This window comes from Balearica regulorum, chromosome 3, assembly GCF_011004875.1.
Source record: "Balearica regulorum gibbericeps isolate bBalReg1 chromosome 3, bBalReg1.pri, whole genome shotgun sequence".
In the NCBI taxonomy this organism is placed as follows: domain Eukaryota; kingdom Metazoa; phylum Chordata; class Aves; order Gruiformes; family Gruidae; genus Balearica; species Balearica regulorum.
The window spans coordinates 15,937,273-15,953,393 of record NC_046186.1 but is presented as its reverse complement, the minus strand read 5'-3'; the positions used below and the strand labels follow the sequence as shown (position 1 = coordinate 15,953,393).

The 16,121-nt window shown below is 38.4% G+C and overlaps 1 protein-coding gene across 3 annotated transcripts in view; it reads left to right on the top strand.

Moving 5' to 3' along the window:
* Positions 1-16,121, top strand: part of GREB1 (growth regulating estrogen receptor binding 1) — a 108,044-nt gene that overhangs the window by 66,850 nt on the left and 25,073 nt on the right. For all 3 annotated transcript variants that reach the window (XM_075750609.1, XM_075750610.1, XM_075750611.1), the window contains exons 11-22: positions 15-365; positions 1,044-1,172; positions 2,690-2,815; positions 3,283-3,480; positions 3,570-3,750; positions 5,696-5,888; positions 6,490-6,626; positions 7,997-8,336; positions 9,860-9,975; positions 10,675-10,874; positions 12,621-12,710; positions 14,754-15,370. In XM_075750609.1, the coding sequence (XP_075606724.1) occupies positions 15-365; positions 1,044-1,172; positions 2,690-2,815; positions 3,283-3,480; positions 3,570-3,750; positions 5,696-5,888; positions 6,490-6,626; positions 7,997-8,336; positions 9,860-9,975; positions 10,675-10,874; positions 12,621-12,710; positions 14,754-15,370 (2,678 nt within the window). The remainder of the gene's footprint in view (positions 1-14; positions 366-1,043; positions 1,173-2,689; positions 2,816-3,282; positions 3,481-3,569; positions 3,751-5,695; positions 5,889-6,489; positions 6,627-7,996; positions 8,337-9,859; positions 9,976-10,674; positions 10,875-12,620; positions 12,711-14,753; positions 15,371-16,121) is intronic.

Here is a 16,121-nt window from a genome sequence, read left to right as displayed (position 1 = left end):
TTAATTTTTTTTAGCCTCGGACCAGGTCCCTTTGATTGAGGATTTAGAACAAATATTCATGCGTTCATGGCGGGAATCACACTTGTCTGAAATCCGTCAGTACCAACAGGCTATTCCACAGACCTTTCCCCAAGTGCCCAGCCAGATCACACCAGTGACTTCAGCCCAGCTGCCCTGGCTGGCCGGCCTCGCAGCTAGCTCATGTAATGACAGTGTCCATATCATTGAGTGCAGCTACTCCCTGGCTGAAGGGCTTTCAGAGATGTTTAAGCTGCTCATTGAAGGAAAATTAGTAAAGACGAACTACGTGGTGATCATATGTGCCAGCAGAAATCGAGCCATTGATTCCTGCATTGTGATAACAGGTAAGATGCCAAGGGTGTATCTCCAGGTGAAACAGAGTAATGCAATGCTATGAGGAGTTTGCCTGGAGCTTCAATAAGCTGCCTCAGAAAGCAGAGCTTTGAGCAATAAGTAATGGGTTTCGATGAACCCAAGTTGATGCTGCCCAGTTGGGTCCCTCCCCAGCAAACCACATTCTGCTTGTGTCACCTGTTTTCTCACCAAGGCATCCCAGCCAACACTACTACAAACAAATAATAGCGAGTTAAAGCTCTACTGCTCTGTGTCACTGGGATATTACTGTGAGCAGAGGACCAAACATTTTCTTAGGTTCTAAAAGATGATCTTTCAATGTCATTCCCTTCGACAACCTGTTGAGGGCTATGCTGGTAATTAAATAAATGAATAGCCATTCAAAGATTCATTATGAGTGTAAGATAATTGACAATTTCTTTGACTATTTATATGGTCTTTTTATATACTGTATCAACAAATATTTCCTAAACTGGGAAAAAAACACAAGAATTATAAAACATGAATCTATCTTACAGGTGTCTGGTGCATACATGTATATGAGAGAGAAAAGACTCATTTTTGTTTGTGTGTGGTATTCATTTAACTGGGTAGTATTTTTATTATGACTTAGAGCATTTTTTAACTTTAGTTTGAAGTGCTTTCGAAATTACTTTTTTGTCTTTTAGGAAAGTATCAGGCAAGAGTTCTGTCTGAGAGCATGCTCAGTCCTTCAGACTACCAAAAAGAAGTTAATTATCAGCTGGTCACAGGGAAAGTGGAAACTCTGGGGTCCTTCTTTAGCACACTCTGCCCAGGTACCTAACAGGTTATAAAGAGGCATGTTTCCAAGTCCCTGAAACTTCTAAGTCAGAGAAAATAGCTGTGCTCATTACCTTTCCAGAAGCAAGACATTATTAGTAATATATAAAAAATGCAGGACAAAGTTGTAAAAGTACTTTTAAATTGAAATTCTTCCTAAAAATGCCAGTTTCTAAAATCCCTCAGTTTCATTAAAATATGCTAGCAAATAGCTGAGCATACTGTTCTTAGCTATGCAAATCCATCCATACACTATGCAAGTCCATGTCCATATCCATATGAATGTATAAATTCTTTTGCTCTAGGCACAGAATTAATTTAGACCATGATAAAACAGAGTTATTTTATTAAAGGTAGGATTTCCCCTTTCGACTTACCATACTGTGACCTTGATCATGATGCATGGGAAAGAGCGGAAAATTGCAGAGACCCAGGTTATGGGATTATTTTTTAACTGAGTATACTGAGGGTTCCTACAGGCAGGATTATCTGGGGATAGATCTAGCCACATGGAAAGTTAAACTGTATCACAGAACTAGAACAAATATAGCAGATTTGTCAACGCTAATGGGATGTCGCAGTGCCGTTTGCCATTCACGTCACGTTGGTAAATCTGTATTTGGATCACAAGAACCCTTCGGAATGTGTCACAATATTTTGAGTGATCACTTAAGAGAAACTCATTTTCCTTGAGCCATCGTGTGGTTATGTTAGTGTTTCTGCTCTTAGTATCTTCAAAGTGGGGTTCTTAAAATCACTTTTGCTATTGCTGTTTGAGCAGAACAAGTAAATGAGCATCCTAAAAATAGTTGTCAGTTGGATTGCAATTCATGGGGCAGCCCCTGCCTTTCTGAGCTCAGTGCAGATGTGTTCAAACATCTTTTCAACTGCTAAGAAAATACTGAATACTCAGGACAGGCATGCTGTATTCTCTGCATAGCTGTCATCTGTAAGCAGGGCCCCTGCTGAATAAATAGGATATATTTGCAGATTTGCATAGTTCAATAAAACATACCTTGCTTGCTTCAGCATTGCGTGTAGCTGCAAAACTCATATTTCTCTTTTAGCTACGTAGGGAATTATTTTTTTTTCTGTCTCTCAAAAATGTTAAAGATTTAAAAATATTTATCAGATTTTCCAAAGCTTCTCGTAATCCTTATTAGTGAACAATATAGCTCAATGGTCTGAACATAAACTAAACCAGTTTCACGTCTTTGTTGTTGCTGATTTGCTTCAGGGCCTTGAAGCTAGTTTTCTACCATCCTCCATAAATGTCCTAGCCAGTGGTCTGCAGAGTTGGTCTGTCATTCCCTAGTTGGATTTGCATTTTATCAGTGATATGCTATGAAAACAGATGCAATAAGAGGGTTCCTGTATAAAACAGCCAATAAGCCAAGGCCAGGATAACTAGCTAGCATATGTAAAGCTCTTTAAGATCTACAAAACAAAGTCAGTATGAAATGCATCTCTTATTAACATGGATGTTTATTCTACTATCCCTTCAATTTGATAGAAGGTGACATTGATCTTTTGCTGGAGAAATTCTGTCAGGAAAACCAAGGTCACATCTCTTCATCACTTTCTGCTTCAGTGAATAAACCAACAGCACTGAATGGAACTGGAACAGCTGCGTGTACAAGTAAGGAAGGAGGATTTTCTAAAGAGGTGACAAAGTAGGGTACTTGAGACCAGGTCTCTGGGTGTGTGGTTAGATCCATCTGGGCAGAGTCCTAGGCTCTTGAAGGCAAAGATCCTGAGGCAAACAGCAACTCATGTTTTGGCATATTCAGACTTACACTAATGGACGTTCTGCGTCATTCCACTGAGTATTGTAGTCTCTGAAGCTGTAAGTCTTACTTCTGTGATAGCAGAACACAATTGCACACGTTCACTTTTGGGTCTCAGACATTTAAGAGACTTATAGGAACAAAATGCCCAAATGCTAAAAGATTTGTTTGCATATTCCGTGTAGATTTTCATAAACTGGAACTTCTGCTCATAAGCAAAGCACCTTAAAGAGTAGGTCAATCATTCTTTGCCAGACTAACATTTGGCGTTAGATTATACTTTGGGCATATATCTAAACAGAATTTTGTCTTTTTCCAGGTTATGAGATTGAACGACATCAGATTCGTCCATTCCAGCTAGCAGTGGCTCAGAAATTGCTGTCTCATATTTGCTCAATTGCTGACTCCAGCACTCAGAATCTTGATTTGGGTTCCTTCGAGAAGATTGATTTCTTGATTTGTGTTCCACCCTCCGAAGTGACTTACCAGCAGACTTTGTTTCATCTCTGGCACTCAGGTGCTCGTTAGTTGGCTTTATTTTAGATTTACAGGAAATTGTGAAATCATTTGTATGTGGAAACACTGACATTTGTTCCATTTCTTTAGGTATTTTATTAGAACTTGGATTAGAAAAGGAACATCTTACAAAGCAGAGGGTGGAACAGTATGTTATGAAACTAGATGCAGAAGCCCAGATTAAATTCAAAGTCTTTTTACAAAACTCTATGCAGAATCCACATACACTGTTTGTCCTAATCCATGATCACGCACACTGGGATCTAATGAGGTAAGAAAACTGTAACTTGTTTTTAGAGAAATTATTATTGTTTGCATTAGCTCTCAAGATCAGCTTTCTGATCTATCCCTTCCTTCATCTTTGTTTGTATCTTTCTGCTAACTCTCTCTTCCCATGTGTTGAATAAACATGTTTTCTTTTAAGGTCCTTCATGACTTATCCTGCTTATTACATTATGCCTCAGTGGAACATTTCAGCTTTCCTTGCTCACCATTCTTATCTCCTTTCAGCCACAGCTATTGTTTTTTTTTGGTTGGTTGTCATTTGTTCGAAGGAAAGCTTCCTGTGAAAGTATACAGAGCTCGTTATCTTCTGTCAGTGTCCTCTGGGCTGTAAAACATGCAACACCCCCCCCCCCCCCCCCCCCCCCCCCCCACCCCGATGAGTAGACAACTAGTGAGCCAACACTGATGCTTTGTTTTTGGTTTTTTTTTTAACTGATTGGAAATTTTCCAGTACATTTTTTTTTTTTTTTTCTATCCAGAACCACTGATTTGTAAGAATTGAAAACTTCTATGGATACATAGTAATGACAGGTAGACTTCTCAGGGAAGCAGGGGTGTTTCTGTACAATGTTTACCAAGTTCCCCATCAGCTCACTTGCCTAACTCATTGCTTCCCTCCCAGAGCCCTGTTTCCATGGCTTCTCAACAATCTGCCTGCTGAGAAGTTGGGCTGCTTTTGCTTTCTGGCTCCTGAGGCACTGGGGAGCTTGGAGAATATACTGAATTCAGAAACACCAACATATTCCAACTTTGGGAGCATGGTAGTGTTTCTGAAACCAAAAACTATGGAATCTTGCTTGTGAATGAAATGACAAGGTCTTGTCTTTCACACTGGTTGAGAACGATGATTTTCACCAAAACTTTATTTTTACGTGTGAGGGTTTCCTGTTTTGCTCCTCTAAATCTTAGGAACTCACATGACCTGTTACAGCTGTCACAGCCTTTAAGGCATTTATTCATGTAACGTCCTGGAGTGGTAGGGAAGTACCTGTATTGCTGCTTAACTCTGATGTTTTTTCCTCTTACCTAATAAAGATATGTAAGTGACAAAAATTTAAGTGACTATTCACAGCAGGATTCATGCCACATAACTGAAGTCAGTTAAACGAGGTGACTAAAATAACAGTGTAATTGCCTGGGATTGCCTACATAGTCACAACAGGGACACAGGCATCTGTGAAGGCTGACGTACATCATGGGTGGACACAACCAATCTCTGGAGTTACTTATCTCTCTCTGCTGGTAACAGAAGGAGCTTGCAGTGACTAGGCTTGTAACTTAGACACTGCAGGTAAATGCCAAAAATGAAATAGCATGAATTTGGACTGAAGTTTTACACCGGGGCAAGGAATCAACTGTAGGTGTTCCATGATACTGGCATTTGCCGTAACAATAACTATTTATTCGTTTCATCATAGGTAGTTTCTCTCTCTTTTTTTTTTCATTTGTTTTGGTTTGTTTTGGTTCTTTTGTTTGGTTTTTTTATTTTTGTTTTGTTTTGATTTTTTTTGGGTCAGACTTACTGTTACTGTCTGTCATTTTCTATCTTGATTTTTGTAGGCAAGAATTATATTTTCTTAACGGCAGCACTAACAATCTGGCCAAAATTACTACAGGACTATGTGTCTCTTGGAAACTGCCAAAACATCAGCTTCCTTTCATCCTTTATCTCTCATATCCCAGTAGCTGTAAGGGATTGGTAATTTGCTATCTAGGGAGAGTATAAGACTTACAGAAATTTTAAACTGCAGTGAAATAATTTACATTTCTTTTCCCATCATTCTGTGCAACAAAAACAGGGCAAAGAATGGAGTCCTAAGTTCCTTGTACATGTTTAACTTCAATTTCACATCCAGGTTAAAGCTATTCCACTAAAAAAAATATTCCCTTGTGCTGATCACTTTGGAGAGTTTTGGGTTTCTTTTTTGCAGTGCTATGCATAGCCTTTATCCTCAAACAGAACTGTCTACAGGACTTGTTGATAGACTGTTGAACTGCAGGGAGGTGAAAGAGGCGCCAAATATTGTGACCCTCCATGTGACTTCCTTCCCCTATGCGCTGCAGACACAGCATACTCATATCAGCCCTTACAATGAGATCCACTGGCCTTCTTCATACAGCAATGTAAGACGGATGCTTTGAGGTGCTTTTTTGAGCTTTTCATAAATTATTTTACATTTACATGCTTGATGAAACTGTGGAGGCCCATGATTTTTGTAAACAAGAATGAATTTTGCATGGTATCTTTTTCTTGTTCAGCCTGTGGCAAGTTCTTTTTCCTTTTGCCTATCCTGTCATTTCTTGCTTTTTTTTTTCTTTATTCCTTTTATATCTTCTATAAACTGTAGTAGCTCTGCTAAAAATCTTTGAGCTACATAAGTAGGAACCATCTGAAAATCTGTCTCTAGTGCATTACTGCGTAAATAGATGTATTTACGTGGATGTTCTTCATATATGTACATATTTATTCCATACATATTTGTTCTGTCTGTGCATATGTATATGTGGGGAGAGAAAAAGAGAAACAAGGAAAAATTGGGTCAAACTTCTGTTCTCTCAAAAAAATTGATTCTGTTTCTTTCTCTCCTTGTTTTAATATGTCTGAGTAGATGTATGCTTATTAGAGAATGTGACTGCAAATATATCAGATACCAATGGTTAATCAATTGTAAATTAATGATTGATAGACTTTACCTTTATACTTTTATTGCTTCATTTGTTTTAGGGTGTAGATTTATACCATGAAAACAAGAAATACTTTGGACTGTCAGAATTCATTGAGTCCACCCTCTCTGGACATAGTATTCCACTGCTTCGGTACGACAGCTCTTTTGAGGCAATGGTCATGGCTTTGGGAAAGAGGTATGGTACCTCCTTTGTTTAAGACAGGACATTTAGGATGTACGTTCTAGTGACTTGAGTTACTAGCTAGAAGCCTGGTTCTTTTTTTTTTTTTTTCTCTCTTCTTGCTGTCCCACAAATCTGTGTATGCAAGAGCATTTCACTCATTCTTATTTTCTCCTTCCATCTTTTTGATATATATTTGGTCTGTAATCTAATCAGTATAGGCTGCCTCTTTACTATGAACATGCAAGTTTAGCCAAATTTAGAGTGTGTTCTTGTTGTGACCAGTAGCTACTTCTACATTATAATAATCTAACATTGCATCATCATGTAATTTCAAATGTGTTATTACTTTTGTCCAATGTTATCACTTCCTGACAATGCCTGATTTTGATGTATAGAATTTGTGTATACTGCAGTTGGACCACAAAGAGAAGTAGACATGTCACTGTCATTTGTACACTTAAACCAGTGATAAAAACTTCAGAACATCAGAGCTTGAAAATACATCATCAGTTTCCCTTGGTCCCTCTTAGAATCACTGTAAAAGGGTAGTGGCACATGATGTGCATGTGTGCAGCTGTGGATGAACTCTTTGGGATCTGTAAGAAGAATGAGACAGGACAAGTAAAATCTTGTGAATTTGTATTGCTAATTGGGAGACTGAGCACATCCACACTTAACTGCTGGGGCTTGCTGCAGGGTGCTTTGGGGCGCTGATCACACACATCAGGCACTTTTCTGAGCAAGCCACTGTTCCGCTTTTTACTGTGCACCTGGGTTTCATTTCTGTGAAAACCAGAGCACAGGAAGTTATTGCATATCCACGTCTCTCCCTTCCATAGAGTGAGGATTGAGACTGAGGATTGAGGTGTACCTGGGCTTGGGAACTTGGAATGCTCATTGGATGCTGCCTGCATACTCATTATTCTTGGAAACAAGAGTAAGTTGGTTCAGGGCTTCAGTAAGAAAACAAGAGAAACACCGCACCGCCTCTCACACCCCTTAAGAATAATACATAATGAAGAATACTATTCTTATTGATAAGAGAATATAATTTTGATTGATGATATTACTGAGTGCCTTAGCAAATATTCTGTGATAAATTTTGTAACAGCAGTAAAGTCTTGGTAACTTAAGGTGATGTAACCTTACTGGACTACTTGCTTAGTAAATCCTTACTAAGAAAGGGAGAGAGAACATCAGTTCTGATTGTGAAATGATGCCTTGCAAAAACTATCTGACTGCAATTGTGGTGAGATTCTGTTGCACAGTAGATATGAAGGATTCTTTACAGGAGAAAATCCTGAGTTTACTGTATTTTGTAAAAATTAGCTTTTTCACTTTAGCCTTTAATACTTCACTATTTAATTCACCATTTATTTCAGGTTCCCCAGATTACATAGTGCAGTGATAAGGACTTTTGTCCTCATACAACACTACTCTGCAGCTATGATGGCAGTGTGTGGTCTTTCTCACATGAAGAATTACACCTCAGTTGAAACTCTGGAAATCACCCAAAACCTAATAAACTCTTCAAGACAATGTCCTAGTGGCCATGGCCTCATGGTAGTGTTGCGAATTCCATGTACTCCACTGGCTGCAGTGGCATATGAACGTCTGTATAACGTAAGGGAAAGACTAGCCCTTGAAGATAACTTTGAAATAATCCTGGGAAATCCTAATTCTGGGATCACAATAGGGAAGCACTTTGTGGAGCAACTAAAGGTAACTTTCAGAATGACATATACTGGGAAGGTTGGGTAGGTGGGGAGACTACTGGTGAGAGTTATGGTCTTGAGCTCAAGTGTGGGTCTTACTAGTAAAAATAAAAATTACCATAAGGAGCATGACATTTATATTTTAGACATGCTGTCTGTGACACCTTTACTGTCCTACCTCTGACTAATACTCAGTGGAGTATTAACTAATATGGCTGGAACTCAACTTCCAGTAGCAACACTCCCAAACAGTTGAACTGTTTTTATCTAGAGGGTTCATGAGCAATAAGAAAAAAAAGACAAATAGAATTGTCACTGTTTTAGCAGAATTTTCTCACAAAATTGCCACCGTGCAAGAAGATTTTAATCAGTGACCAGTTGAGAGTTATATTATTCTTGTCACCAGCAGGTGGCATGAAGGCACCAAATCAGTGTTGCTAGTTGGGGTCCCAGAGCACCCCGTATTCACAGCTGAGGACCTTATGCTTTCTAGACCATGTGTTGGTTTATGGATTAGTTTATATCTTTTAGGTCCAGAGTCATGGGTCACCTGTTTAACAAAAGCCTCTGATACTGCCTTGCTTTTCATAAAATTACCATTGTCTGATGACCAAAGAAAAACTGTATTTACATTCTAAGGTAGCGTAACATATATATATGGTAGACTCTGTACTGTATCTGATACAATATATGTTAGATGAAGTCATTTAAGATCCAGGACCTAATGCTAATCTCATTCTTCTATAAATTAGGCATAACTTATTCTGAAAAATCTGTTTTAGTTTGGAATCACTTCCTGGTTATTTTCTCTGACATGCATAATAGTGGTAGATGTACAAATGCAGAGGCTGAGTTGCCATGCTGTTTGTCCTGCTGGGTACTCCTTATCTGTAGATCAGCCTTACAGCAAAAAGGACTGACTAGTGTAAGTGGAGCAGTATAGCCTGATGCTAAACAGTCAAACAATAGGAAAACCGATAACTTTGGGGAGAGCAGGAGACTTCAGAGGGTAGCAAGTGAGGACAGTGGTATGTGTGTGTTGAACACTTCCGGCTTTTCCCTATTCCTCTAAGGTGAAAAAGTCTTGTTCCTAGCTCATTTTCTTCCTTGGCCTCAGACATCCATACAGTGTCTGCCACAAGAAGCAACCCTCTGTACTCTTCTCTCTCCCAAAGCTCCTACTCAACTTTTCTGTCCACTGTACCATATCCAGTACATATCTATGTACCATATCCAGAGCATATCTATGCCCTGGCCTCATTGCTATGCAGTTGGGAAGCTGGGAGGCTTTTCAGACTGGAACATACTGTCCCAATCTCCTCAGACTTAAGCAGGCAGATTGCTATCTGTAATGCTGTAGGAATTGTGCGATCTACCTATGTTGAAATTGGTTCTGCTCTGTGGCTTCCCTTGGTGGAACATGCATCCACTGTACAAAGCGATTTATATAATGGATGAAAAAGGTATATATTTCTGTATTTTTAGTTGTCCCATATAGATACATCCAACAGTGTTTCTTACCTTGTACAGGTCTGGCAGAAAATTGAAGATGTAGATTGGAGGCCACAGACCTATTTGGAATTGGAAGGTTTGCCTTGTATATTGATATTTAGCGGTATGGATCCACAAGGGGAGTCTTTGCCACGGTAAGAAGATCCAATTATTTTCTCAGTGGTAGTTTTTTATCCATTGCTTACCAAAAGACTAAAAATTAACTGTATAATTACTTGTGGGAGAAAAAAATAGATTTCAATGTCAAGATGTTTCTTTTCCATTTTTTGGCAGCTTTTATATCATAAATACAAACCTCATATTATTAATAATAACCTCCTGTTTATAGTTCAGAAAATATTATGAGAGTTGTCCCAGTTTAGAGGAGAGAATAAAGGTATGTAAAAAAAAAAAAGTATACCTACTTTAGATACCTTAGGGTAGCTGAGACATCTGCATGATGCTGGCATATATGCTACAGGACGTGCAGAGAGATCAGAGCCTTCTGGAAAGGCAGCTGGAAGCCAGACAGGATGCCCTGGGGCACTAAATGCTTTTGTATGTTCAACTGAATCCCACTCTGTGTGTTAGGCTTAGAACCCAAATGATTATTCTTTTTCTTATGCTGATACTAATGTTCAATGCACTAGATTAAGCTGCATAACTGGATTAAGAAAAAGAAAAATGTATGCACCATGGTGGTAAACTCATTAAGCACAAAAGATACACTGTGTTCTATCTCATGCGTAGTTAAAGCAGATCATGAAAAAAATCCCCTTTGGCTGTGTTTGTAAAAGAAATAAGGGAGTAGATTAGAGTGAGTTTTCATACTAGCCCCTCTTGTTTCTCTCCAGATCACTGAGATACTGTGACCTACGTTTAATAAATTCATCCTCTTTGGTAAGAACAACCTTGGAGCAAGAACTTGGTTTGGCAGCATACTTCGTGAGCTCAGAAGTTCACACAGAGAAAGCAGTCGTGAATGATGTGTTAGAAAGTGACCCAGAGAAACTAAGCAGTACTGATAATGAAGATGAAGAAATAGCAACAGAAGGTATTATTAGTACTGGTAATAAAAGAAACTGTAAAATGATTGAGTTCTATTAGAAAAAGCAGGATTGTATGGATACCTACTCAGTGAGGGTTTCTGGAGTTGGCCTTACTGAGTGAACTCTGTTCTTCAGTTTTGCTTTATCTCATTGAACCTGTGTTTTCACACCCTCGCTGCCTGGCTGCAGCATTTTAATCTCTTGCAGTCCTGCTGCTGCATCTATTCTCTGTCTCTGTTTTTTGGATCCCTTCTCTCCTCTCCCTCCCGACCTCCTTTGCCCTATATGTTCTGGCAGCCGCAAAGTGGAGCTTTAGTGGGTACCTCCAGTGACACTCACTGTTTGGAGTGCTGTGCTGTGTTGCCCTCCCCACAGCAGGGAAGTGCACACTTTGCCATCTGTGAAGTGGTGACCTGATCGCCCCCTCACAGCAGGGACGACTCCACCTAAACTGTCCCTGGCTGATGCTGGCGAACCTATGCTTACGTGCTGAAAATGGTGAAGATTCCTCCCAAGGAAACTGTATATGGTACAGCTGAGTAGTCTCTAGTTTGTAAGGTATTAAATAGTATGACTAGAAAATATATCTGAATATAGTAACTTCTGAATACTCCTTGAAAATGTCCATGAATTCAAATTGACAGTGTAGAGTCAGTGAGTTTATGATTTCTTAAGAGAGTAATTAAGAACATATACATGTGTAAACAAACAACAAACACATTTTTCTTACTGTGTATTGTAATACTGTCTATTGTAATACTTGTAACTGTGGAAAACATGGGATTTTTATCCCTGTAGGTTATTAAAAACTCAAACTGCTTGCCTTCACTTCCTTTTCTATACCATGAAGAAGAAGAGAGCTGGTTACTGTTCACCTATTAAGTTCTTACTTATTGATAATAAGGATAGCAGAACAAGTAAAAGTAAAATATTTACATTAATCAAATATGTACTTTCCATAGAGGAATGAAATACCTGAGGTCATACCCAGACTGTCTACAATAGAGGCCTGCTTGAGGTGTGATGAGAACTTCTATCCATTTAGTTGAAGTACGCTAGGATTGTATGTGATCTGAGTCAAATGGACACCTAAGTTGTTAGGCATCTAAATTATAAGGCTCCTTTCCTAGTCCATGAAGTACAGTATGCTCCTCCAGAGCCCAATTCAGAACACCTGAGACAGACTTCTAAGTTCTCTGCTGGCAGTGCTTATATCTGTGTTTATGATGGTAAACCTTGTACAGAAACAAGCACTTTAACTTAGAAGCCTACATTAGGAAACTCAAGTGAATATCCTTGGTGGCTGTCCAAATACAGATTTTCATCACCAAAAGCTGTGATATAATCTGGCCATAAAGCTGTTATGTATGGAGTAGGAGGTAATTTCGTAACATGCTGACAAAATAGAGCTTGTTGCCTGTTGGTTTCCCTGACACTGGGTTAGTGAGGAAAGTAAGACATAGGTAGAAAGAGAAAACATGGTTGAGACATGCCTACAAATTACCATCTCCTGGTTGCAGCATTGATTTTGTGAAGCTATTGCAGCTCAGAATAGTTAGATTAGACCATAGGCCAATATTGCATGGTAGGAACAGATATCCTCCTTACTGAAAACAGGGTGAGAATGAGGACAAAACCCACACAAACTCCTGTGTACTTTTCCCTACTTTGACAATGTAGCTATGCCCTCTCACAGACTTACCTAATTTTTATTTTGCTTTTGTTTTTCCTTCCTACCATTCACGAAACAGGTTCTACTTCAGAAAAGAGAAGTCCTATGAAAAGAGAAAGATCTCGTTCCCATGACTCTGCATCTTCATCTCTCTCTTCAAAAGCCTCCAGTAAGAACTTAAGATCAGCTCTATTATGTTACATTTAGGACATAAAAGAGACCTTTCATTCAGCTTATTAGATAAATAGTAAAAGGCATAAATCACTAAGGTTTTGGTAAGGCCTGTTTTAATGAGATCACTAAAGATAACTTTAAAAAAGGTAAGGATCAGACTTCTGAAATATAAGAAATAAGATCTTTTCTTGCTTGAAAAATAATCATAGGGTGGGATGCCTAAACCAGGCACTTATTTAATATGTGCCGCTGAGGTATGAATCCTCAGTCAGTACTGTGATGCCCGAGAGCGTTCACTGAAGCTATGACAATTTATGAAGAAAACAAACATGCTTCACAGTTTTTAGAAATCTTTTGAAAATTTGTTGGAGAAAAAGCATGTTTGTTCTCATTGGTATTTTTGCCTTTTTGGTTTTGCTCTGGAATGTTCGCTCATTAATTTTGCACTGTTTGAAAGCTCTTTTGGAGGTGGATAATTTTTAAAATCTTCTGTTCCTTTTTAATCTGCAAACTGATGTAGAAAACATGAGGCAATGTCAAGAAGTACTACAGCTCTTTTGTCTGATAAATTTCTTTGCATACTTTTTATGTAGATAATATTAACAGAAGAGTTGAATAAAAGCAGGGAATATAAATTGTACCATTACTTCCTCTAAGTCTCAATCTCATGCAGTTTTTTGAAACACGTTTTTTGTCACTGACAGTAAATCCTTTTTGATCTAATTGCAGTTTTCTAACATGGTGACATGCATATTTGGCCCGTGATTTCTTTTCTACAGGCACAGTGGTGGTTACAAAAGGAAAAAAAGCTTGAAAACATTTGGATAAGCTTCATAAACACTTTAATTTTCAAAGTGTTTTTTCCTTCTTTAAAGTTGGGCTCAACAGTTCCAGTGTCCATGAGCCTGCCTGTGGCTTTGTGGCCTCAATTTGCCTATGGTTAAAGAAATCTTTTTTTCCTTTTTTTTTTCCTCTTGGACACTGGTATTTTGAGAGATGTCACAGTGGTTCTACTTGAAACCATTCATACCGCCGCTGATATTTTTGTGTTTATTGCTGGTGTACTTTACTGGCTACTTTAGATTAATATGCAGCTAGAGTATATCTTACTATTTCTTGAGACCAAAAGAAACTATGGATTTTTATTAGTTCAAAATGTGGTGGGTTTTTGAGAACTAAGACTGTTGTTTCCACCATGACAGGAAAGCTGTTTTTATTTATGCTCAGTTTCAGACAGATATTCCTAGTACAATGTGAAGACTGATTCCTCAACCAGTTCGCAGTCTACTCTAAAGACTGAAGTATTTGCATCTCCTCTTTGGAATTCACTAAGCATTAAAGATGCTCAGAACCACTTAAAATGAGGCCTTAAACTTTCAAGAAATTATAGTGGTTAGATTATATAAGATAAAAATACACCACTTTTAGAAAATCAGCAATTAGCTGTGGGGTATATCTGTATGACATATTCAGGGCCAACATTTGTGAGCTGAGTATGTGCTCTGAGCTGACCACAAGCTGTATGAGTGCATTAATGCATTATGTAGCACCAGAGATTTGCGAGCCAGGTTTTATTATTTCAGACTAAGTGCTGCAGTGAGGCACACAGAAGTGTCAGATCAGATCTGACTCAGAGGACTGTTTCTAGACATCAGTCTGTGTAGACATTTCTAGTCTGATGGGGTAATAGCTTGTGAATACTTACTTTCTTACACTCTTTTAAACAATGATTTCAGTAATTCTGTATTTGTCTTGAGTGATGAAAGTATCTGGTGGACACCTTAAACAAGGAATGGATTAGGGAAGTAGAGGACAGGACAATCATGGGTATCTTTCCTATGCCCTCTAAAAAACACTTTCTGTGTTGAGATGCATACTCCAAACTAGTCCCATTATGACTTCCTGTATGAGAAAGGTGAAAGCAGGAATAGGAGTGGGATTGTAATGATTGATGGATACTCTATCTAAATGATTGTTTTGTTTTGTTTTAACTATGACATTGACTAGCAAGAGATAGTTGCGTTGTATTTTCTTTTAGTTACAGCATTCTGCAGTGAGTCATCTCCTCCTTTAATAGCAGCAGGGGATACAGCAAAATCCCCCCACCAAGTCCCAAGCAACAGCGCTGAAGAAACTACAAATAACTATGAAAAGCAGAAGCAGAAAGTAGACAAGGGGGCACAAACAACAATCAGCAAACACTTGCCACTGGCAACTGAACAGTTGGATACGAAACAAAACATAAGAAGTGCCCCAATTTCCATCACCTCATCATCCTCCTCACCTTTCTCCTCCTCTTCTTCCTCCTCTGCACCTACTCATAACTCCTTCATCCTACAGACCTCTCAATGCTCCATGACCAAAGCATCAAAACAACCTCCCATAGTTTTCCTGCCCAAACTGGTTTATGACATTGTTACTTCTACGGACAGCAGTGGACTTCCCAAATCATCTTCCCTCTTGCCTTATCATTCTGTTATGTGGGCAAGTTCTTTTCGTCCTCTTATGAGTAAGATGATGACTTGCACGGAGCAGTCTCTATACTACCGCCAATGGACGGTTCCCAAGCCAATCCATATGGACTACAACAATAGAAATGAGGGCAGAATGGACACCTTTCACCCAAGGAGGCTGCTGCTGAGTGGGCCACCACAGGTGTGTAATAAGTACAAGGTATTATCATTGATTTATTGTGTTTAATTTTATCATAATCTCAGAAAATATAGATTTGTTATTATTATTCATACTTGAAGGGTTGTTTTTATGGAGAGTAAATTAAATTACTTATATTTTATTTCCTAATCTCCTTCTAATAAAATAATCTTTCTTTCTTTACTGTTAGCCTGAGTTCAAAGACAATGAAGCTGCAGCAATATTAATTTTCTGTCAGTCTCCATTAAAATGTTTTAAAAGATAGTTTGGTAAAAATACAGATTTCATGTATAATTTCAGTTTGTTAAAGTTGAATATGCATTTACATTTTAAATAAAGATCAAAGATCTTCACAAAACCACTTCCTTATGATCAATCTGAAGACAGTTGGGAGTTTGTAATTAAGTTACTTTCTCTGTTTCCTCCACACAGCAGACAGAAATAGAAGCTGTTGTAAATAATACATTCAAGGAGGCCAGTTCAACATTAGCAGATCCATATTGACAAGATGAGTAGATGACCCAAGAGTTTTTAAATTACTTTGAAATGATATATGGAAATGGGTATAGTCCTAAGAAGTTCCTTCTCTTCTAAATTCTCTAAGAATATTTAGCACTTAGGAGCAAGGAATCTCCTAGTTCAATGCATATGTTACTTGCTAACAGTAATATTGTGCCTCTCATGTTCTACTGCAGTATAAAGCAACAAGATAGGAAGAGACACTATGCCTACTGAGAGCATATATATGTCCTGT